The sequence below is a fragment of the Capsicum annuum genome, chromosome 8, assembly GCF_002878395.1.
Source record: "Capsicum annuum cultivar UCD-10X-F1 chromosome 8, UCD10Xv1.1, whole genome shotgun sequence".
NCBI lineage: Eukaryota > Viridiplantae > Streptophyta > Magnoliopsida > Solanales > Solanaceae > Capsicum > Capsicum annuum.
In genome coordinates this window covers 5100019-5125371 of record NC_061118.1, presented here as the reverse complement: position 1 = coordinate 5125371, position 25353 = coordinate 5100019, and the positions used below count along the sequence as shown (strand labels likewise).

Here is a 25353-nt window from a genome sequence, read left to right as displayed (position 1 = left end):
GGTACTTCTATTTTACCATCCATTCTGCTAGCAACCTCAAAGATGTTCGAAAACTGGGAGAAATGAAAGTTTACGCGAAGGTGTCAATAGCGGGAAAGAGCAAGTACACATCAGCAGATCTTGTGAACAAGACGAACCCTGTGTGGAATACCACATTTTGCTTCATCGTGCCCGAGGTAGACATCATACGAGGAGAATTTCCTGCTAAAATTGAGTTGTTTTGTCAGAGGAGTCGCTCACATGATAAGTATGTTGGCGAGTTAGACCTCATTCTACGTCCTTTTTATATAGGAGAATGTACTTTTCCGCTGCATAGGAATGATTCGAATCAGGGCAAGCGATTTGGGACTTTGAAGTTTTCGCATGAATTAGGAGATGAAGTGCTCGTCGTAGTTTCAAACTCATCATCATCAACAGAAGATTCCAACGCATAAATTGGAACAGATGAATTTTGTTATATCGTATCTATGTTAAAGTAAGAACAACTTTTATCAGAAATATTTCGAAATCTTTGTAAGTGATTTCACATAGCTAAATGTGTAATATTGGAAGCAACAATAGTATTTTCAAAAATTAATTTTCTTGAAAAGGAACTCACAATTCCACCTCAATATAAATTTATAATTTTTCTCTTTATTTTCGAGACTTCTAATCAAAGACGATAAATTCACATATACTAAAAACAACGACAACATACTCGTTCTATTCCCACAAAATGTATTCACATACAATAAAGTGGAAGATAAATGAATAAAACTAATCAAACAAGAAACAACAAACCCAAAATTAGTTATTATAAGTATACAAATAACTTCATATTCATTTTGTGAAAATGTCAAAATGTGATAATTAGATTAAAATTAATTTGATTTCATCTTTTTTGCAGCAACTTCTTTTGCCTTTTGTTCAAAAAGACTTCCATCATAAACATTTTTTACTGCATCTTTAGTCAATACGCCATCTTTGTTTTTCCCAACAGAAAATAAAATCCTCCAATCTGTCATAGCATTAAGCCTACACACACAAAAAAAATAATAATTATAATACCTATATTATACCCAAAAAAAGTTCATTAAGACATTCAAATTATATTGTGTTTCAATTGAACACCTGAATATAAGATAAAATGTTGGGAAATGGCTCTGTTTTTATTCTGAATTATACACGAAATTGCTGAGATATACCCGAACTTTAGGAGGGTTCTATTACCCTTGTACTAATTAAAATCATATTTTTGACAACCTTAGTGCCTACGTGGCACATCAGTGAATCAACACACTGAAAGTCCACGTAGGCACACGTATGTGCCACGTGGCACTAAGGTTGTCAAAATACGATTTTAATTAGTCCAGGGGTTAATAGGACTCTCCTAAAGTTCTGATGTGCCTCAGCAATTTCGTGTATAGTTCAAAATAGAAACTGAGCATTTTCTCTAAAATGTTTGTATAGACACTTTCTGCTCAAATTCTTGAAAAAAACTTATAAACACTCGTTGTGTAGATAGATTAACCACATTAAATTTACACCTATACTTTTAATTATACACATCAGCGTCAATAAGAACAGTTACGTCTTATTGAAGTTTGTATATAACTAAAGAAGGTGATATATAATTTTATGTGGTTAACTGATCTATGTAATGAACACTTGAGAACACGTAAAAGGTTTTTGAAATTTGAGCTGAAAGTGTCAGACAACTACGCTTTATCATGTGTCCAGAGGCTTAATTGAAACAAGCTGTAATTTAAGTATCTAAATGAAATTTACTGCTAAGTGTAATATACAGTCGATGTATATATATAACTAGTTAAAAAAGAACAGTCTGGTGCAATAAATCACGCTTTATCATGTGTCTAGATGCTCAATTGAAACAAGCCGTAATTCACGTATCTAAATGAAATTTACTATTAAGTGTAATATATAGTCGATGTATATAAAAAGAAAAAAAAAAAAGGGCAGCTCGGTCGCTTAAGCTCTCGCTATGCGCAGGGTCCGGAGAAGGGCCCCCACCACAAGGGTGTATTGTACGCAGTCTTACCTTGCATTTCTGCAAGAGACTGTTTCCAAGGCTTGAACCCGCGACCTTCTAGTCACATGACAGCAACATTTATCAGTTACTCCAAGAATCCCCTTCAATCGATGTATATAACTAAAAAAAGAACAACTCCATACACTAAAGCATACTTATCAAGTGTTCAGATACTCGGCTAACACAAGCCGAAATTCAAGTATCCAAATGAAATTTACTGCTAAGTGTAATATACAATCGATGTATATAACTAAAAAAAAAGGATAGCTCGGTGCACTAAAGCTCCCACTATGCTCAGGGTTCGGGAAAGGGCCCCAACACAAGGGTGTATTGTACGCAGTCTTACCTTGCATTTCTGCAAGAGGCTGTTTTCAAGGCTTGAACCCGCGACCTCCCGGTCACATGGCAACAGCTTTACCAATTACTCCAAGGCTCATATTTCGTCGATGTATATAACACTTTCCCCTCCCCCCCCCCCCCCCCCCCCCCCAAAAAAAAAGGTTTTGGAACAAAACCCCCCCCCACCCCACCCCACCCAAAAAAAAAACAGGTTTTGGAACAAAAATAAAAAGAAGTATTACCATCCAAAGTAGTTCTTGGGTTCTCTATTTTTCTTGAGCAATTCATCCACTTCCTCTGATGTTAAATATTCTGAATTTGTATGTGCATATTTCTTGAAAATTTCCTCAAATTTCTCTGGTACAAACCTTCACAAGTAGAAAATTTTGGGGTGATTCAGATCGGAGTCATGATCGAATAATTACATGACGCTTATATTATTGGAAAAAATAGGAAAAGCGATCACAAAAAGTGATCATACGTGGGCTAGTTAATAAATAAATTAAAGTTACACCTTTTCTATCAGCTGTAACTCTTGATGTAATGTTAAGCATTTGATCATAGCATTAAGTAGAAAAAATTGTTCGATGAACGTTTATATGTAATCTAAGATAAATACTAAAGGGTATGAGGGTGGGATGATCGATAGGGACAGAATTGGACCAGAACTTTATATAAATACATAAAAAACAATAACATATCCAACATAAATATAATTTCACGAGTGGACCAGAAAGAGATGTATTATATGCAGTCTTACTCGTACCTTGCGAAAATAAAGGGGTCATTTTTGATAGATCTCCGAAACAAACAAAAGTAAAAGAAAACAAGCATGTAATACACAAAAAGTGATCATACGCAGTGGCGGAGCCACAGCCAACGAAGGATGGCCAGATGAATACCCTTCTTCGAAAAAAAATTTCGAGTATATAGGTTAAATATAGATATTTATGGTTATATACATGTTGTTGCACACCCTTGACAAGCTACAGAAGCATAGTTTAGTGGTCAAGAGTGTGCATTTCCGCATCAACAACCCGGGTTTGAACCTTGACAGGTGCAGCAGTGCTTTATTTTTGAAAATATGAACACCCTTAACCAAAAGTCTGGCTCCGCCACTGATAATACGTGGGCTAGGTAATAAATAAATTAAAGTTACACCTTTATTATCAGATATAACTCTTCATGTAATGTTAAGCGTTTGATCATAACATTAAGTGAGCAAAAAATATATATATATATTCGATGAACGTTTATATATAATTTAGATAAATATTAAAGTGTATGAGGGTAGGATGATCGATAAGAATGGAAGTGGACCAAAATTTAATATAAACACAATAACAACAACATTTTCAATATAATTTCACGAATGAACTAAAAAAGAATGTATTGTACGTAGTCTTACTCCTACCTTACAAAAATAAAAAGGTTATTTTTGATAAATCTCCGACATAAATAAAGGATATAGGAAAACAAGCATGTAATAATACACATAAAAGAAAAGGAATACTTCCTCCATTACTTCTTATTTGCCTGCTTCGTTTTTTGTGAATCGATTTAACTAATTTTTAAAGTTAAATTAAATTAAATTTATTTATTTATTTAAATAAAATTTAAATATTCAAAGTCTATATAAATTTACTATAAGTTGCACTTTTTCATTTTTCAATATGATCAAAAAATATAGTAAAAAAAATAATGAGTTATTGTTTACCTTCCTTCAGAATCATAGGCATCAGAATCACTACCATGCTTGCCAAATTTGATATTTTTAATCTCAATTGGAAACAGTGGATGGGGCCATTTTCCCTGTGAACAAAATAAATAAATAAATATTTAGCTAGAAATTCAAAAAAAAAAATACATTTTAAACTTCGTATTTAGTTAAATTAAGATACATAAAATAAACGAAATGAGCATAGTCACACTAAAATTAAGACACGTCCCAAAATCCTACGAAAGAAAGCGAAATGAGCAATGTTGCTTAGTATTTATATTACATGCTATTGAAAACTACTTAATAGACGTTTGACCGTGAGAATCTTTTAACTTTTTTTCGCAATATTATTTTACTTTAGTGAAAAAAGTGAAAATATAGAGTTTTGTTATAAAAATTATTTTACTTTAGTGAAAATTATTTTTGAAAAAGTGAAAATAAGTATTCACTCTTATTTCTCTCATAAAATTTCGTAAACAACTTCAATTTATATTCATGGCCATCCAACTTCAACTTCGTCCAACTCCAAAAAATTATTATTTTCATGATCGAACGGGGAATAGAGAAATTTTTCAAATTTTTGATATTCATTAGAGCTAAAATCTCTATTAATTTCAATTTCGAATTTCGTTATGTATCTTTTATTTCCAAAGTTTAAACTCAAGATCATTAATTAAAAATATAATGTGATTTGTCTCACTTTAATCATCATTAATAATAATTAAAGAAAAAATGTTCTATTACCACCTTGAACTATACACGAAAAGGCTGAAACACACTCGAACTTTAGGAGGGTAACCCTCCTGTACTAATTAAAATCGTATTTTTGACAATCTTAGTGTCTACATGGCACACGCATGTGTCTACGTGAATCCTTCAGTATATTTGCCACATATGTACCACGTAGATACAAATATTGTTAAAAATATGATTTTAATTAGTACAGGAGGATAATAGGACCCTTCAAAAATTCGAGTATGTCTCAATCTTTTCGCGTATAGTTCAAGATGGTCATAAAGTATTTTCTATAATTAAAAAAAGAAAAAGAAGACTAAAGTTAACCAGCCAGAAATAATTAACCAGTAGGTCCCCCATTGTCTCCAACTTTATTATAGAAAACTAATTAATCCACCAATACGTTGACCTTATTATTATTTTCATAATCAAAACAAAACACTTTAAAATATCTATCACATGTATAGATATAGTAATCATAAATACTTTTTGACTAAAATTATTAAAAAGAAATTAGTCCACGTTAGCAACATATCTATCTGTTTCAATTTATTTCACCTATTTTTTTCTTTTCGTCCGTCTAAAAAAAACAACTCATTTCATTTCTATTTTCAAATTTTTACACATCATATTTAAAATTACAAGATTTAAATTTTATTTTATTTTCTTCAACTCTATATAAAATCAAATCAATTTTAAAACGAACAAAATAGTATTTATTAATGTAATGTAACATGCCTAGTGGCCATTACGCGTTAATAATTCCAACTATATAATATATACTACCGACAAGATATTAAAAATGATTATCTGTTTTAATAAAAAATATTTTGTTGTTATAAGAAAATGACGTAGAACTTTGAAAAACAACAACAACAACAACAAACCCAGTGTATTTCCACCTAGTGGGGTGTGGGAGGTAAGATGTACGCAGTCCATACCTCTACCTTTGATGAGAATTTTGAAAAAGAATTATTATTTTTATTTTCTTCAACGTTTAAATTCAAACACTCACATACTTTAGTATATATAGTATTTTACCGCACACAAGATCTAAGATTCTCGATTCAAATCTCTCCGTTAGGAGCTAAGTAAAACAAAATGAAAGGAATAGTCCATTTCATAACACGAAAAATTTAAGATTCTTGATTCTAATCTCTTCGCTAGGAATCAAGTAAAACCTAACAGAAGTAGTAGTACGTTTCACAGTCTGGCAAAATCTAAGATTCTCGATTTAAATCTCTTCGTTAGAAGTCAAGTAAAACTATACGGAAGGAATAATACATTTTATAACACGCAAAGATTTAAGACTCTCGATTCAAATCTCCTCTAGGAATCAAGTAAAACCTAACGGAACGGAAGGAGTAGTAAATTTCACAGCATGCAAAAATCTACGATTCTCGATTAAAATCTCTTTGTTAGAAGTCAAGTAAAACTATACGGAAGGAATAATACTTTTTGTAACACGCAAAGATTTAAGACTCTCGATTCAAATCTCTTCGCTAGGAATCAAGTAAAACCTAACGGAAGGAGTAGTACATCTCACAACATGCAAAAATCTAAGACTATCGATTTAAATCTCTTCGTTAGAAGTCAAGTAGTAAAACGAAACGAAAAAAGTAGTACGTTTCACAATACGTAAAGATCTTAAGACTATCGATTTAAATCTCTTCGTTAGAAGTCAAGTAGTAAAACGAAACGAAAAAAGTAGTACGTTTCACAATACATAAAGATCTAAGATTCTCGATTCAAATTTCTCTGTCAGAAGTCAAGTAAAACAAAACGAAAGAAATAGTACATTTCACAGCACGCAGGGATCTAAGATTCTCGATTCAAATCTCTTCGCTAAAAATTAAGTAAAATGAAACGAAAAAAGTATTTTATGGCAGATAAGATCTAAGATTCTCGACTCAAACTTCCTACTAAGTAACATAATTAATAAAAATATATATTATATAATTAAGTAAATAAAAATATATGATTCAAAATTCGATTAACCGGTCGAGTTTTGCCACTTGTAACAACATGAATGAGAACAGCGGCTAAAACAGAACGGAAAACATTACGTCCCAATTTTCTGAAACCTGACAAATAATAAAAAGCATATATTAAAAACATTAAAAGACGGAATACATAAACAAACTCCTCAACTTATTAATTTTTTTCGTATTGACGCGTTAATAAGGTCATATTTCTATGAAACTCCCGAACCCCTCATAATTTTGTATATTAAACACACCTGTGGATGGACCTAAGTACAAATAAGTGGTGCTTCGACACATGTTAAACCCAACGTAAAATAGGTATAATTTTATAAAACATGTATAAAAATTGATATAAAATGAAAAAATGCACCTATAAAATCAAAATGAATAGTTGGATGTTTTGGGTTAATTTCAAGCGAAATCGTAAAATTTTGGGTGTTAATGTGAGTATTCGAACTTGAATCCTAAATCCTGAGTCCATCACTATCGATTTGACATGTCAATACGAAAAAAAACTAATAAGTTCAGGGAGCCACTTATTGAAGTAAATAAAATTAGAGAAAATATCAAACTAACCTTTAAAAAAAAAAAAGGATAGCAAAAAAAAAATTAAGAAAATTACAAACCTTGATATGTTTCCCAAGGGTATATAATTCCATCTTTGTTGATATCAAAGAACATTACATGCTTTTCTAAAGGGGTTAATTCATCATTGTTTCCAATTTCTGCAGCCAAAAATATATATGTTAGGTGAAAATATAAATACAATTTCAAAAAATATATTTAGATTAAGGCGCAGATATCTGCTTTTCTGATCTATCGTTGCATAACTTATAGCAAACGAAAATTTTTATATCTTCAATAATTCATTGTCAAATAAAATTAACAACATAAATTAAATTTCTATTAAGAGAAAGATAAGAATTACATACCATTAAGTTGAGTACTACTTGAAGAAGCCATTGAATCAAAATGCAAATAGTGAATTTTAATTTTTTTTCTGGATTATTAATAAAGAAAAAGGAAAGATATGTTAAGAAGAAGAAAGAAAGAAAGAGAAATGAAGGAGAATTTAAATAATTTTTGTTTGGATGGACTATATATAGAAAGTATAAAAGGAAAGTCAAAATTGTATGAATTATTTGAGATATTACCTTTTTAAGTATTCCTTTTGCGGTAGCGGAGTTAGGATTTTTATTGAGGTGGTTCAGAAGTAAATATACAAATTGATCGAAAAAGTTTCAACATCTACTATATATATATAATTACAATTATAGATAAATAATATAATTTTTCATCAAACAAGAGTTCGTCCCTAAATGAAAGGTGGCTCTGCCCCTGTCTTCCGGTCATCTTTATTTGTCCAATTTAAGAAAATTAATAGATGATTTATTAATTTATATTGATTATATTTTTACTATGAAACTATATTCATTATTTAACATAGTTTTTTCAAAAAATTAAGTTTATTATATTTAAAAGAGTGATATAAATTAATAAGACCCTACAAATACAGGTGAAAGAAAAGGAGTACTCAATATGTAAGAATCAAGAGAGAATTTTTTCTACCTAATTTTCGTGCACTAAATAAGGAAAGAAGTTTTGACTTTTATATATTACTCTTACATTCCAAATTTAGAAACTGAAATATACTTCCTATATTCTATCTTATTACTAATCGAAGTTAAATTAGAGTATAAATTTTAATTAATGTTACAAAATATATTTTTATTATATTAATATAAGATATCAAAATTTAAAATATTTTGATATAACTTTTATTTATTAAATTATTTTAACTTTAAAAAGGAAAAAATGGCATTTATTTTAAATCAAAAAACTATTACTAGTTGTTGTCATGCTATCATAATAGTTTCCTTGTTCTATTTTGCCATGAAGTTTTGCTAAATTGATTGTCGGATTATTCTGTCATAATTTATTTATTATTAATTATTTATTATTGTATTACGATTTATATTTTTTTCTCTCTTTATATTATGCTCTTTCTAGATTAATTTTATTTTGAATCGTAAACAATCTTCCTATATCACCTCTGAGATACTATAAATAGCCCTACGAACTGCATGCACTTGCTTTCGGAGTCCGATTTTGTGAAAATATATAAAATATGTTATTATTATTTATAAAAATATTAATTAATCGAATTAATGAGTCACATTTCTCTGACTTATTATTTGTCGGTTGATGCAATCAATGACACGATTAATGTGAACATTAAATATCTGGTTGTTCTATAGTCAACAAAAGATATTTTAAGTTATAATATGACAAAGGCCCATCCCTTTTGGCAAGAAAATTGTATAAATTAAATATTCATATGAGCTTCTTTTTTTTTTTTTGATTGTGTGAATATATTGCAATTGGCACACATCACAAAATTACAATTATTAGGGATATCGTGAGATCTTATAATATAAAAAAAAAAAAATAAGCCAAAAATCTCAAAAGATGCGGCAACCAACCATCTTGCCACCTTCCCATGTTTTATGTACGTGCATTTCAAGTTAATTATTAAATAATAATAATAATAATAATAATAATAATAATAATAATAATAATAAAAATAATATATCAAAATCTTTTTGAAGAACAAGTTATTATTGCTTTAAAGTAATAAATTGAAAGAGATAAACGACAATATTATCGTTTGATATGCTACTAAATTCTATGTGATTATAATATTGAAATTAGATTCTTTCACTAATTTATTTACGGAAAGATGAGATAAAATAATTTTAAGTTGAATAAGATAAAAGCAAGATATTGTATGATTAATCTTGAGATAAATTTATACGATAATCTTACATATTATAAATTTTATTTCAAATTTAATCTTGAAATATATTTATCGTATCTCAATTGCAATATTTAGTAGATCGGATTGGGATCGAATAGAAATTCATGATTTGATGACAAATTAACGAACAGGTTATCTGAGCGAGTCCAAACAAGTTAAGTCAAAAAAATAAAGTTCGGCGACAAATTAAGGATTGCATTAAAAGGTGAAGCTGAGATGGTTTAGACATGTGAAAAGGAGATGCATAGATTTCCCAGTGAAGAGGTGCGAAAGGTTGAGGTAATTAAATAAGATATGACATATTTTATCTTATCGAGGACTTAAATATGTTTTTTTTGTTTTCCACCCGATGCCCGATTGGAGCACGACTAATTCGAATCGCACGTTGCAGGATCAATTCTGAAAATAGCGCTCCCAACAGGATTTTCTCCAGGGCTCGAACCCTTTATCTATCATATCCCATGTAGCAATTGCAATATTTAGAGATTTTATGATTTGATGATAAATTAACGAACAGGTTATTTTACAAGTTCAGACAAGTTAAGTCGAAAATATAAAGTCCGACGCCAAAAAGATTGCATTAAAAGGGAGGCGTAGTGTGAAAATACTTTGCTAAGACTCCATTGATGGAGCTAAGAAGAGGAGAAGAATCAAAATTACAACTGCTTCAAAACTTGTTTGTTACAATCAGATTGTTGTGCCTTATATAGGCAGCAAAATATCTAATAACTATCTTTCTTCTAGAACACTCTATTTAACAGCTCATTGTCACTCACTAATCATTGTCTAACAATCTCTAACAACTTGTACAGCTGACTCAGCAATATGCTCCTAACTAGTTGAATGCCTACTCCTATCAGTATTACACATCGGTGGAACAGGTAGTCGTGTATATTCCAAAACACTCCTCCTCAAGCTGAAGGGTACAAAACATTCAGCACACCAAGCTTGCGAAGTAAGTGGGCATGTTGAGCAAGACTTAGGCCTTTGGTAAGCAGATCAACAAATTGATCTATAGAGTAAACATGTAGGGCCTTAATCAATCCATCCTTGATTTTGTCCCTAATGAAATGACAGTCAATCTCAATGTGTTTGGTTCTCTTATGGAACACAGGATTGTTGGCCAGTTTAATGGCTGAATTACTGTCACTATAAATTGAAATGAGGAGGTTGATAGGGACCTTAAGTTCCTGAAACAATCCAACTAGCCAAGTGAGTTCTGCAACTACTGAAGCCATGCTTCTGTACTCAGCTTCAGCAGAACTCCTAGAAACAGTGTGTTGCTTCTTAGACTTCCATGATATGAGTGATTCACCAAAGTGAATAGCATAACCAATAACTGATCTTCTGGTGTTTGGACAGGCAGCCTAATCAGAGTCACACCAGCAAGTCAAAGTATTAGTAGGTTCATCCTTTAACCAGACACCTTGGCCAACAGAATTTTTTAGATACCTGACTACCCTAGTAGCTGCTTCCCAATGAGACTTCTTGGGATGTTGCATGAATTGGCTGAGAGTCTGAACAACAAAGTTAATGTCTGGCCTTGTAATAGTGGCATACATAAGCTTCTCAACAAGTCTTTGGTAAAAGGAAATATCAGAAAATAGTTCATCACCTTGTGCACCTGTTGCTTGATCATACTCAATAGAGGTGAGCCTGGCATTAGACTCTAAGGGAGTAATAGCAGGCTTAGCACCACTAAGACCTATTTCAGCAATCAACTCTAGAATATACTTCCTTTGGTTCAGAATGATCCCTGATGTTGATCTTAAAACTTCAATACCTAAAAAATACTTAAGATCCCCCAAGTCTTTCATCTTAAACTGCTGATGTAACTTGATTTTGGTAGCATTGATCAAGGAGGCACTGCTTTCAGTGATTAGTAAATCATCAACATAAACAAGAACTATAACAGTATCATTACCTTGATGCAGGGTGAATAGGGAATAATCATGTGCACTTTGGGTAAAACCAGCATCAAGTAAGGCATGAGTAAGCTTAAGATTCCACTACCTGGAGGCTTGCTTAAGACCATACAAGGATTTGATCAACTTACATACCTTGTGCTGCCCCTGTCTTCTAAATCCTTCAGGCATTTCCATGTAAACTTTCTCCTCAAGATCCCCTTGTAGGAATGCATTATGCACAACCATTTGATGAAGATTCCAACCTTTAGATGCAGCTAGTGCAATCACACATATGACTGTAACCATCTTAGCCACTGGTGAGAAGGATTCACAATAGTCTAACCCTTCTTGCTGGCTATATCCTTTAGCCACTAACCTTGCTTTGAACCTCTCCACTTCACCATTTGTAAGATATTTGATTTTGTATATCCACTTGGAACCAACAATATTCTTCTCTTTAGGTAGATCAGACCCATGTGTTGTTATCTTCTAAGGCTTGAACCTCTTATTTCATAGCTTCCACCCACCTTTCATCTGTTACAGCCTGTTTATAGTGATGAGGCTCAGTTAAAGTGGAGAATTTGTATAAATAGCACTGATAAGTAGGACTCAGATTTTTATAAGACAAGTTGTTGGCTAATGGATGTTTGCATCTCTGATTTTGAGAAGTATCAACATAATCATGCATCCACACTGGTGGTTTGCTTGTTCGCGCAGGTCTACTGAAAAAGGGTTGAGGCAGGGAATAATTATCTTGACAAGTTTCTTCATGAGTGGTGCTAGGTGAAGCTGCACCAGGAACTTCGGCATCAGAAATACCATCCTCCTCAGTTGGAGCTCCTTCAGTAAAACTCTCAGTATTTATTTCATGAAATGTTTCTTCATCTGTAGGAATCAAGAAATCAGTAATATTTTCTCCAAATGAGGAAGCTTGTGTATTTTGTGCGGGTGAGGAAGTAAAAGGAAATGTATCTTCATGAAACATAACATCTCTACTGACTAATAGTTTCTTTGAGGTGATATCCAGCAGTAAATACCCCTTCTGAGATTCTGAATATCCTACCAAGACTGCAGATTTGGCCCTTTCTATGAACTTATCACCTCTTGGAAGGATAGTGACATAGCACAAGCATCCAAATACCCTGAGATGTGACAACTTGGGATCCTTGGAAAACATCAACTGAAATGGGCTCTTACCACTTAGAATAGAAGATGGTAACCTGTTTATTAGATATATTGCAGCCTTTACACATAGTCCCCAATACTTAATGAGAAAGTGAGACTGAAACTTGAGGGCTCTAGCTATGTTTAATATGTGTCTGTGTTTTCTCTCCACAAATACATTCTGTTGAGAAGTGTGAGGACAGCTGGTCTGATGTAGTATGCCCAGGGACTGGAACAATGTCTTACATTGAGAGTTGATAAATTCAGTGCCATTATTAGATCTAATGGTCTTTACTATTATGCCAAACTGAGTTTTAATCATGGAAACAAATGTCTTAATGGATACTATGACCTCAGACTTTAACTGCAACAGGTGCACCCAAGTGTATCTACTATGGTCATCTACCATAGTCAAGAAGTAATACTTGTTGTCAAAAGTAGAAGTTTTATATGGACCCCACACATCCATGTGTACAAGTTCAAAACTTGTAGAGCATCTAGTAGTACTTAAAGGGAATGACAATCTTGTCTGTTTAGCTAGTGGATACACAGAACATTTATTCAACATATTTACATCACTAGGATTCTTCATAATGTCTAAACACTTGAGAACCTGAGCAGCAGGGTGTCCAAGTCTTTGGTGCCATAAGATGCAACTGGAAGTGGAGACTTCTGCAATAAATCTGTTGGCTTCTGATCTTGACTGATTAGCACCTCTTGTCCAACCACCACTTTTAAGAACATATAGTCCACCCTCTTGCCTACCAATCCCCTTCACCTTGCCATTAAAGAGGTCCTGAAAGATACAAAAATCAGGATAAAAAGAAACAAAATATGAAAGTTCCTTGGTTATCTTGGCAACAGACAACAAATTGAGTTTGAAGTCTAGAACATGGAGAACATCTTTGATCACATCATCTGCAAAAATATGAGTTTCTCCAATGTGTGAGATTGTCACTTCATCACCTGTTAGAAGGTGCAAATTATCCACATACTTGGAGTCTAATCTGTTACCTTCTTTGAACAAGTATCTATGTGCAGACACATGATGTGTAGCACCTGAGTCTATAATCCAACTGTCAGAACATGCTTTGGACAAAAAACAAGTAGTAATACCTGTCTTATTGACTTGTTTTATATCTGTTGTGTCTTTGTTCAACATAGTCATAATCTGAGTGTATTCTTCCTCAGTGAATGTGTGAGGCTTGGGATTTAGTGTGTGATTCACTTCATGACTAGAACTATCATCATTAACTTGACCAGCTACCATAGTTGAAGCCTGAGAAATAGACCTGTGATCAGTGTTTACAAAGTTGTTACCACCATTATTTGTGGATAGGTTGTTACTGTTAATATACTGTGTTCTGAAATTAGAATTGTATCCTTGTTTCTTCCTATTCTTCCAGTCATTTGGATGCCCTACCAACTTATAGCAAGTTTTCTTGGTATGACCCAATAGATGACAATAATCACACTTTCTGCCTCTATAGTTAGAGTTGCTTTGTCCAAAACCATGATTTCGATTCACTTGCATAGCAAGTGGTTCTGATCTATCATTCACAGTCATCATACATGCTGAATGTTGGATTTCATCCTCTATGAGCATAGCATAAGCTTGATTGAGAGTAGGAGTCACTCCTTTGAGCTATCTGTCTTCTAGCTTGATCATAGGACTCATTCAGGCCACTTAAAAACTGTAAAAGTCTAAGTTGACACATATGATCTGATTATTCTCTAGATGTAGGGCAAGCACAACTAGAATTTGGCACTAGTACATCATACTCACTCCATAAACTCTTCAATTTGGTAAAATAAGCTGAGATTGAATCTGTACCTTGAGAGTGCATATTAATTTCGCGATGCAACTGGTATATACACATACGATTCACCTTGTCATACCTCTCCTTCAAATCCTCCCAAACTGCACAAGCGTTTGTGGCATAAACAATGCCAGATAACAGACTCTCACTCACAGTGTTCATTATCCAGGAAAGCACAATCCCATTATATGTTTCCCACTGCTCATGAAGTTCCTCTCTATATGGTTCCTTGCTACAGGCACCAATGACAAATTCAAACTTCCTCTTCCCTAAGAGAGCAATATGCATTGATCGACTCCATAAACTATAATTTTCTGAACCAGTTAACTTGATTGAAACAAGTACATCACTGGAGCTCTTAGACGCACCAATGAAAAGTGGATCACTTTAATCGATTTTAGGCGCCATGATTGATAGAATGCAGCTGTAATATAGATCAAAATTGCAAAAAAGGAGTTGAAGTCAGAGATTCAAAAAACGCAGAAAACTTAGTGAAATACGATCGAAAACACACACTTAGTATGGAGCTCGTGGCTCTGATACCATGTGAAAATACTTTGCTAAGACTCCATTGATGGAGCTAAGAAGAGGAGAAGAATCAAAATTATAATTGCTTCAAAACTTGTTTGTTACAATCAGTTTGTTGTGTCTTATATAGGCAACAAAATATCTAATAACTACCTTTCTTCTAGAACACTCTATTTGACAGCTCATTGCCACTTACTAATCATTGTCTAACAACCTCTAACAACTTATACAGCTGACTCAACAATATGCTCCTAACTAGTTGAATGCCTACTCCTATCAGTATTACATATCAGTGGAACAGGTAGTCGTGTATGTTCCAAAACACGTAGCTAAGATGGTTTAGACGTCGACGTATGAAGAGGAGATGCATAAATTTTCCAGTGAAGAGATGCAAAAGGTTGAGGTAATTAAATAGGATATGACATACTTTTATCTTACCGAGGACTTAAATATGTCTTTTTTTGTTTAATTCTCATCTAGTGTCCAGTGCCTACATTGAAGTCCCGATTAATTCGAATCGTACGTTATAGGGCCAATTTTGAATATAGCACTTCCAATAAAATTTTCTACGAGGCTCGAACCCGAGAACTATCAATACATGTAGTTGGCTAGATCTAGAATGCAAAGGTGTAATTAACTATAGAAGGAAATTACAAAATTTGTTTTTTCTGGATGAATTTGGAAAGTTGAGTACACTCTTTTGCTAGGTTTCTTAAATCATTGAATGTGTCATTTTCTTTGGAATACATAATTTAATGGTAGAAGGCCACTTTTGGTAATTATTATTTTTTTTATGTACTTGGAGAAGGATTAATTCCATTTAATTTACTCAAATAGGGAAATTGTTCTTTTACTTGGAAATTCAAAATGTCCATTTGTGGTAATAGAAAATAGTATACCACTAAAAAGATATAGTAACAAATAACGGGCCAGTATATTTCTATAAAGTACGGTTCGAAGAGAATAAAGTATATGCAATTCATATCACTATCTCAGAAGAGGTTACCTCTAATTAGTAAGAAAATATAGTAACAAATTAACCAACAACCAAAAAAAACGAGGGGGGGAGGGGGCTATTAAGAATATGTGACAGCGGTGAAAAAAAATATTTAACGACTTATGAAAAATAACAAAAGTTATAAATGAGTTATATACTATTACGTAGTTAAGACATATTATAAAATTTCGTCGAAATTTAGATGTATTCCTAATTTTTTTTTCTCAATTTTTTATAGTGAATTCACCTCTTTTCAATGTATATAACTTTTAAAATCTTGAATTCGTCTAGACAAGTGTTACTTCTATTGCTTTACTTCTATTGCTGTATGTAAGACATTTCTATCCAAAATTATGTGATTATGACTTTTGTTGAGCGATATTGGTGTTATAGGGTCCACCCCTTTTGGCAAAAATTTTTTGTATAAATTATTCATGTGAACTTTTTTATTATTATTATTGTGTGAATATATTGCAATTGGCATACACCACAAGGATATGGTGAGATCTTATAACTAAAAAAAAAAAAAAAAAAAAAAAAAAAAGGCCAAAAATCTCAAAAGATGTGGCAAGCAACCATCTTGCCACCTTCTCATGTTTTATGTACGTGCACTTCAAGTTAATTATTAAAAAAATAATAATAACAATAATATTCCATAATCTTTTTGAAGAAAAAATTATTGTTGCTTTCAAGTTTGATATGCGTTAAATTCTAGGTGATTATAATATTGAAATTAAATTTTTTTATTTATTGAAAGATGAGATAAAATAATCTCAAGTTAAATGAAATAAAAAGTAAGACATTCTATGATTAATTCTAAGATAAATTTATACTATTAATTTTACATATTATAAATTTTATTTCAAATTTAATTTTAAAATATATCTATCGTATAACCCAGGCATCAATTGCAATAGTTAGTAGATCGGATTGGGATCGACTAGAGATTTCATGATTTGATGACAAATAAACGAACAGGTTATCTGCGCGAGCAAGTCTAGACAAGTAAAATAAAAAAATAAAGTCCAATGACAAATTAAGGATTGCATTAAAAGGCGAAACTTAGATGGTTTAGACATGTAAAAAGGAGATGTATAAATTTTCTAGTGAAGAGGTGCGAGAGGTTGCGGTATAGTATTGTAAAGAGGCGATTAAATATGAGATGACGTACTTTCATCTTATCAGAGACTTAAATATGTTCTTTTTTTTTTTTATTCCCACCCAGTGTTCGATCACCATGATCTCATAATGGCCATAACGAGTCCTAAATAGTGTCTTTGAAATATCCTCAGCCAGAATCCTCAACTGATGGTAATTGTATTGGAGCCTCGACTAATTCTAATCGCGCGTTGCAGGGTTCATTCTGAAAATAGCATTCCCAACAAAATTTTCTTCATAACTCGAACCCGATAACTATCAATACATATAGTTGGCTAGACCTAGAATGCAAAGGAGTAATTAATTATAGAAGGAAATTACAAAAATTATTTTTTCTGGATGAATTTGGAATGTTGAGTACACTGCTTTGCTAGGTTTTTTGAATCATTGAATGTGTCATTTTCTTTGAAATACATAACATAATGGCAAAAGTACACTTGTGGTAATTATTTTTTTTATGTACTTGGAGAAAGATTATTAATTCCATTTAATTTATAGTACAAGTTTTGATTGTAACTTTCACTCAAATAGGGAAATTGTATTTTTACTTGCATGGTTGAAATGTCCATTTGTGGTAATAGAAAATAGTATATCATTAAAAAGATATAGTAACAAACAACGGACCCAGTATATTCCTATAAAGTACGGTCTGAAGAGGATAAAATATATACAATTCATATCACTATCTCAGAAGAGGTTATTTCCGATATACCTCTAATTAATAAGAAGATATAGTAACAAATTAACCGAAAAGGGGGGGGCGGGTTAAGAATATCTGACAGCGGTGAAAAATAATATTTAACAACTTATGAAAAATAACAAAAGTTATAGACGAGTTATATACTATTTTATAGTTGAAGCCTATTACAACAAATTTTGTGAAAGTTTAAACATATTTCTGATTCTTTTCCCTCAAACTTTTATTGTGAATTCACCTCTTTATAACATTGTATATATCTTTTTCAAAATTTGAATTCGTCTCGACAAGTGTTGCTTTTATTGTTGTAAGGCATTTCTATCCAAAATTATGTAATCATGACTTTTATTGCTGTTCATATCACATCACATTAATTTTATTATATTATTTAGATAAGGAAAAAATGTACTATCACATTATTATTTGGGCAAGGGAAAAAGATGTTTCACATAATTATTTGCACTAAGAAAAAAATATTATTGGATATGTGTCACACGATACATTGCATTGGGAAGGTTGGCATCATGGGGAGCTATTTATACCAAAGAATTATCAGGTATAGATTTTTTATCGAAAATTTATGTTATATATATAGGTTAAAAGTGTTGGATATTATGAATGTGTATTTAATTTTTTATGCCTGTAATACAAATGAGAAAAAAAATTGCACTCGTCATCAAATTTCTGCCTCCGTCACTGAGTGGCATAAGGTGGTCCAAGCAATCCATTATTGCGTTCATGATATGTACACTCAATAAATCTCGGGGAAAATGAATATAAGAGAAATTTTGGCAAATTTATTTCCAATATATGAATGTGTATCATGTATGTATGACTAAATCAGATTCTGACAGGTAACTATATTGTTGAAAGAAAGTACATAGGGGCGGAGCTAGCATTTGGGGAACTGATTCAGCTGAATCTCGAAGTTTTTGCACAAATAATGTACTCATGTTAAGAAATACATTATATATATATATAGCACTTGAAATGGCATCATGGGCGGAGCTACCTATATCAAAGGGTGGTCAGGTGCATATTTTTCGTCGGAAAATTGTGTTGTGTATATGGTTAAATGTTAGCTATTATGAGTACATATTTAATTTTGCACACCTATAACGTAAATGAGAAGAAAATTTACACACTCTATCAAAATTCTGACTCCATCATTGAGTGGCATAAGGTGGTCCAAGCAATCCATTATTACGTTATGTTCATGATATGTACATTCAATAAATCTCAGGAAAAATGAATATCTTTCTTCTAAAAAAGAAATTTCGGCAAAGTCATTTTCAATATATGAATGTGTATCATGTACGTATGATAAAATCAGATTATGACACGTAATTCTATTGTTGAAAGTCGGTAGAAAGGGGCGGAGCTAGAAGTCGAGGTACGAATTCGGCCGAATCTAGAAGCTTTTGCTCAAATAATATACTTGTGTTAAGAATTTCAATTAAGTTTCCTACTTTTTTATTTTTTTTTAATTAAGTTTCCTTCTTAGGTTCATTGAAGTTGAGTTTACATAAATGTAGGAATATAATTAATTTAGCCATGTATTATGAATAAATGTGAAAAAAAAATTGTGACTTTCATATATATATATATATATATATATATATATATATATATATATGTCAAAAGAAAATGGAGATCAACTTTAAAAAATGATGAAATAGAAACTACTAGATTTAAATAGTTTATTTATCTAAAAATCACATATATCTAAATTTGTTTCTATCATATACTATATATTATGATTAATTCATTCATATCTTGCACATAACTTTAAAAGTATTTAACACGTTATTGAATTTAAAAGTTTACAATTGCTATCTTGTTAGAGTTTATGCTTCGAATTTTATTAATCGGATTCTGAAAAATTTACAATGCGACTTATGTTTGTGATTTTTTGTAGGAGCTGTGGTGGTGACAGAGGGATCGGGCAGATCGCCCCCGCAGTATGGACCTAGTGTATATTTTTGGAATTAGGATTTTATTTGTACACACGTATTATATAAGCACGTTTAGTAGGTTGTTTTTGGTGGTTCACATACGTCATTGAGACTTTCGTCTCCTCTTTGTACTCCTCTCCATTATAGTGAAATTTCTCTGCTTCTACATGTGATTTTTTCAGTCAAGAATTTTCATATCAAACTGTGTGTGTTCTTCTTATTTTGCTTTTATTTGTGCTTTGCTTATTCCTCTTCATTTTGATCACACTAGCTATCTCGAGCATGATACGTTAACCTTGTTCACTTAAATTAAAGATTCTTACAAAAGTAGCCATTCATACCGCTAACTACTTTTACCGTCAACCATTATTTACAGTACAACTATCATCATCAGCCACTACGCTTCCTCAAGCTTTTTGAGTGTGCATTAGGAATATTTATCTAATATTTTATGGATTTAAAATTTTTTTATTGTTGCTGAAGATTTATCAAAAACAACATTTTACCCTCATCAAGATAAGAGTAAGGTTTGCGTATATCTTATTCTTCTCAAACCGGCCACATTTATAAAATTGTATCGGATATATTGTTATTTCTAACAATTTTAATTATTATTTCAATTATATTTATTAATTTTATATCTCAATATGAAGAAAACAAACACTCTTAATTATTACAACAACAAACCCAGTATATTTCCATAAAGTGGGGTCTGGGGAGGATAAAACACTCGTAATTATTATTTTGAAATTATGTGACATTTCAAAATAATATCTAAATAATTAGATATTTATTTAAAATTCAAAAATCTAATCTTTAGAAAGAAAGAAAAAACAGATGGAATATTTTTAGCTTTTTATACCAAATATTAGATTACCTAACATTTGAAAATCAAAGCACCATTATAGCTAATATTTCTTCGATGCACATGCAAAGCCATGTTACATTGTTTGGTTATTTATGCATATTTTTTAGAAAAAAAATAAAAATACATCAAGTATTTAGTGCTGATTAAATTGAAATTCACACCGAAAAGTTTTATATTAGAGGATAAAATACTTCCTAAAAAGTGATTTTATACAGAAGGATCGAACTTGAAATATATTACGCTTCACAATCAAAGATGGAGACCGTCCTATGTTTGGTGTTGTTAATTGAATATGAAATTTAAGAAAACAAGAAATATTTTTGACACGCAACAGCCTAAAACAAATTATAGATAATTATAGTACAAATCATTTCATAAAGAATAGAATAAAATTAAATAACTTTATTAATATACATAGTTAAGGAATTTTTTTAATTAATTTTTTTACTTCATAGTAGCAAGTTCTTTTGCCTTTTTTTCAAAAAAGCTTCCATCATAAACCTCTTTAATTGTTTCTTTAGTCAATACACCATCTTTGTTTTTCCCAACATCAAATAAAACCCTCCAATCTGTTCTAGCATTAAGCCTGCAACAAAATAAATTTATAATAATAAATAAAAATATACCAATATTTTACCATGGATTTTATCTCATAAAAGAATACATCGATAATCTTTTAAATTTATCGATGTTAAATATTGATAAAGAGATCTTGATATTGTATTAAGCCAAAATAATATATATATATATATATATATAAACCAATTTTTTTTAAAAAAGAAGTATAAATAATACTTACCATCCAAAGTAGTCCTTTGGTTCTCTATTTTTCTTGAGCAATTCATCTACTTCCTTTGATGTTAAATATTCTGAATTTTCATGTGCATGTTTCTTGAAAATCTCCTCAAATTTCTCAGGTACAAACCTTCACAAGCAGGAAAAATATTACTACCGAAAAATAAGTAATTTTTTATTTTTTTTTATATTTGACAAATAAACAGGAAAAGACATTCGATAGATATTTATATCTATTTTCTTTTATATTTTGATATTTTTTAGTAAAAATTTTGGTTTTGCCACTGATTGAGAAGTGCAAGGGCAGAAAGAAGATAATTAATATAAAGTATTTCCTCTGTTTCAGTTTAGTTGTCTGGTTTAACTTGACACAAAGTTTAACAAAATGAAAAAGACTTTTAAATTATGTGGTATTAAACTAAAGATATGAAAAATATATTAAAATACTCTTTAATCTTATCATATTAAACATATCATATGAAAAATTGAAATTAAACAGTTACGAGAACAAGAAATATGTGTTTGTTTTTAAAAGAGATAAGATAGAAAAATAAAACGAACAAATTAAAATGAAGAGATTATCATGGTCTACAAAAATTATTTTTTCTACTCTTAACAAATCGTAATTTTTCAATTTATTTTTAAAAAATAGGTATATAATCAGGACCAATATTTTGTAAATTAATTTCTTACCTTCCTTCAGAATCGTAGGTATGAGAATCACTTCCATGTATGGCATATTTGATATTTTTAATCACAATTGGAAATAATGGATGGGGCCATTTTCCCTATGAACAAACAAATAAATGAAATATTTTAAACTTCTTATCTAATCAAATTAAGATAAATAAAATGAAATATTTATTTGTATATAAATCAGTCACACTGTGACTAGGGATCGGTATTCGATTCGATATTTTCAAAATTTTGGGTTATGTAACTTGATAATCGTTATTTGAATGTAGATATCATATACCATATCTATAAACATCGGTTTGGTAATTCAGTAACCGGTAAATTAAACTTTGTTTAGATACAGTATTTAATAATACCATATTAAAGTTGGAGATGTGCAAATGTACATTTAAACTTCAAAGAGTATATTTAATAGAAACCCTATTTAATAATATTCTTTTTGTTATTTTTTACGAATATATTACTAAGGTCCAAGAGATTATTTGGGATAACTAATACCATTGTCTATTAGGTTGTTATATATATATATCTATAAAATTCGATATTCGGTAAATACCAAATACCAAACGGCATTAATATCTTGTACCAAATCCAATCCCGAATACGAAAATGTTAAAATTTTACTCCCAAATATCATAACAAATACCAAATTACCGAATACCAATTACTAAATTTTTCGATTTGGTTCGATAATTCTGTTTTCGATATTTTATGCCCAGTCCTAGCTGAGACTCACATCACTATTACCGAAAATCTGACAGAATAATACAATAACAATATATTTGATGTAATTTTACAAATAAAGTCTAAAAAAGATATTGTCTAAGTAATTTTATTCCTTACCTTATAAAGATCGAAAATTTATTTTCTATAGACCGTCGACTCAAGAGCATGAAAGAGCAATGTTGCATGGTATTTTATTTTCCCAGTATTAAAAACAATAATTAAAAAAAAAAAGCCTCTTCCTATATTTAATTATCTTTCTCTAAAATATTTAGTTCATTGTATATTCATATATGTATTTGCATGATTAATTTTATTTTTAACCTTTCTATATATTTTTATTCTGGCTTCAAACTTCATAAATATCTCATTCATATACTCTCTAACAACTTAGTTTCTCAAAATGAAATAATCACGCACTTCAATATATATAATTTTCGCCCCGAACAAAATTCTACAACTCAAATTTCACCATTTAACGACATAATTAAATAAAAAAATATTATATAATTAAATAAATAAAAATATTATATAATTAAATAAATAAAAATATGAGATTCAACTTACTGGTCGAGTTTTGCCACTGAAAACAAGATGGACGAGCACAGCACCTAAAACAGAACGAAAAATACTACGTCCCAATTTTCTTAAACCTAAAAAATAATAAAACATAAAAAAAAAGTGAAAGAAAATAATAATATAAGTACATACAATTAGAGAAAAAAAAATCAAAATTACTAAAACAATTAAATTAAGAAAATTACAAACCTTGATATGTTTCCCAAGGGTTTATAATTCCATCTTTGTTGATATCAAAGAACATTACATGCTTTTGTAAAGGGGTTAATTCATCATTGTTTCCAATTTCTGCAGAAAAAAATAAATATGTTTTATCAATATAGAATTCATTTTTCTATGTGTTACATTTGAGTTGGTGAAAATATAAGTATAATTCCTAAATATAAGAAAGAGATAAGCATCCAATACCCCAGAATTATGACCAAAGTTGCTACGACACACTCCAACTTTACAGGGTTCTATTAACCCCCCCCCCCCCCCCCCCCCCCCCCCACTCAATTTAAGCGTATTTTTATCACCCTATTATATTGATGTGACACTTTTATTACATAAAAATGAGGTCCACGTCAAAGGTGCCACATCTAGTGGCGAAGCCAGGATTTTCGGTAAGGGGGTTCACAAGTGAACATACGAACTAACCGAAGGGGATTCAACATTGACTATATACATAAAAAATAATTTTAACCGTGTAAATATAAAATAATTTTCTGTCGAAGGGGGTTCGGATGAACCCCCTATATAAAGGGTAGCTCCGACCCTGGCCACATCAGCTAAAAACGTTGACAAAAATATGTTAAAAATTTTGTTCGGGGGGGTATTAGGACCCCTACAAAGTTGGAGTATGTCGTAGCAAATTTAGTCACAGTTCAGGGTTAGTAGATGCTTTACTCTTTAAGAAAATATCTACAAATTAAGACACAAATATTTCGTTCTTTTTAAGAAGATTCAAGCAGTAATGTGAGAGAGCGATGTGACAATTTCGTAGTTATGGACGCAATTGGCCAATAGAGCAGTCGAGCTATTAAAAGAGAATTTGATGCTATAACAAAAAGACATGCTAACTATGTTGAAGCTTCGACTTAGTCTGTTATATATCCTCTTGTGATCACCCCTTTATGATCTAGTATTCTATCTCCTTCTAGTTATACGTGTGAATTCGAATTTAGCTAAGATATTTGACTTCTAGCTAGAACGATCAATCTTTTCTTTCTATATCGTCAATAATCTACAATAATCTACCGTTAAATAAGATCTCGGAGATAATTTTAGTTGTTTAACAACATAAATTGTACGTCGCTAATTGCTATTTTTTTTCTTACAGTCTGTAAGAGTGAGGGATACATACCATCGAGTTGAGTACTACATGAAGAAGCCATTGGATCAAATGGCAAATAGTGAATTTTTTTCCTTTGTGGATTAATAAGAAGAAAGAAAATGAAAAGAGATATTAAGAATAAGCTAAAAGAGAAGGGAAATTTGAATACTCCTGGTAATTTGATGGAATATATATAGAGAGAGAAAATATGTCAGGCTTTAATATAAATATCGTGAACATCAAAATAAAGAAAAAGAATATATATTACGTAAGAAATAAGTTAGAGAAATTTATCTTCCCAATTTTCATATGCATGCACTAAACAAGGAGAAAAGTTGACTTTTATTTGTCTTGTACATTTTTCAAATATAGAAATTAAAGTATTTTATATGTTCTGTTTTAATTGTTCAATATACAAAAAATAAGTTTTTCTTTTAAAATTTATTTTAACAAATCAAATTTGTTTATTTAAAAAATGAAATAGAAACTACTAGATTTAAATAGTTTATTTTTCTAAAAATCACA

The 25353-nt window shown here is 30.9% G+C and overlaps 2 protein-coding genes across 3 annotated transcripts; both read right to left on the bottom strand.

The window, feature by feature from the left end:
- Nucleotides 1-677: 677 nt before the first annotated feature.
- On the bottom strand, nt 678-7897 carry LOC107838798 (probable peroxygenase 4). 2 transcript variants are annotated; one of them, XM_016681998.2, is made up of 6 exons: nt 7741-7897; nt 7435-7533; nt 6822-6907; nt 4086-4180; nt 2611-2736; nt 678-1014 (listed from the first exon to the last, which is right to left on the bottom strand). In XM_016681998.2, exons 1-6 carry the CDS (start codon nt 7769-7771, stop codon nt 861-863), a joined length of 591 nt encoding a protein of 196 aa, XP_016537484.1. In that variant the 5' UTR covers nt 7772-7897; the 3' UTR covers nt 678-860. The 2 variants fall into 2 exon arrangements, with proteins under 2 accessions (XP_016537484.1, XP_016537485.1); XM_016681999.2 differs by having other exon boundaries at nt 6849-6907.
- A 13059-nt stretch (nt 7898-20956) lies between these two features.
- Nucleotides 20957-25004, bottom strand: LOC107879604 (probable peroxygenase 5). Its single transcript, XM_016726617.2, has 6 exons — nt 24859-25004; nt 23703-23801; nt 23502-23587; nt 22209-22303; nt 21520-21645; nt 20957-21306 (listed from the first exon to the last, which is right to left on the bottom strand). Exons 1-6 carry the CDS (start codon nt 24887-24889, stop codon nt 21165-21167), a joined length of 579 nt encoding a protein of 192 aa, XP_016582103.1. The 5' UTR covers nt 24890-25004; the 3' UTR covers nt 20957-21164.
- Between the last annotated feature and the right edge of the window lie 349 nt (nt 25005-25353).

Excerpts from the sequence above, each read along its gene's own strand:
- LOC107838798 (XM_016681998.2), bottom strand. The coding sequence starts at position 7,771 with ATGGCTTCTTCAAGTAGTACTCAACTTAATG. Across the intron at positions 6,908-7,434 it reads CCCTTGGGAAACATATCAAG|GTTTCAGAAAATTGGGACGT; the intron begins GTTTGTAATTTT and ends ATTATTTGTCAG. Across the intron at positions 4,181-6,821 it reads CAAGTGGCAAAACTCGACCG|GGAAAATGGCCCCATCCACT; the intron begins GTTAATCGAATT and ends TTTTGTTCACAG.
- LOC107879604 (XM_016726617.2), bottom strand. The coding sequence starts at position 24,889 with ATGGCTTCTTCATGTAGTACTCAACTCGATG. Across the intron at positions 21,646-22,208 it reads ACCTACGATTCTGAAGGAAG|GTTTGTACCTGAGAAATTTG; the intron begins GTAAGAAATTAA and ends CTGCTTGTGAAG. Across the intron at positions 21,307-21,519 it reads CCAAAGGACTACTTTGGATG|GCTTAATGCTAGAACAGATT; the intron begins GTAAGTATTATT and ends ATTTTGTTGCAG.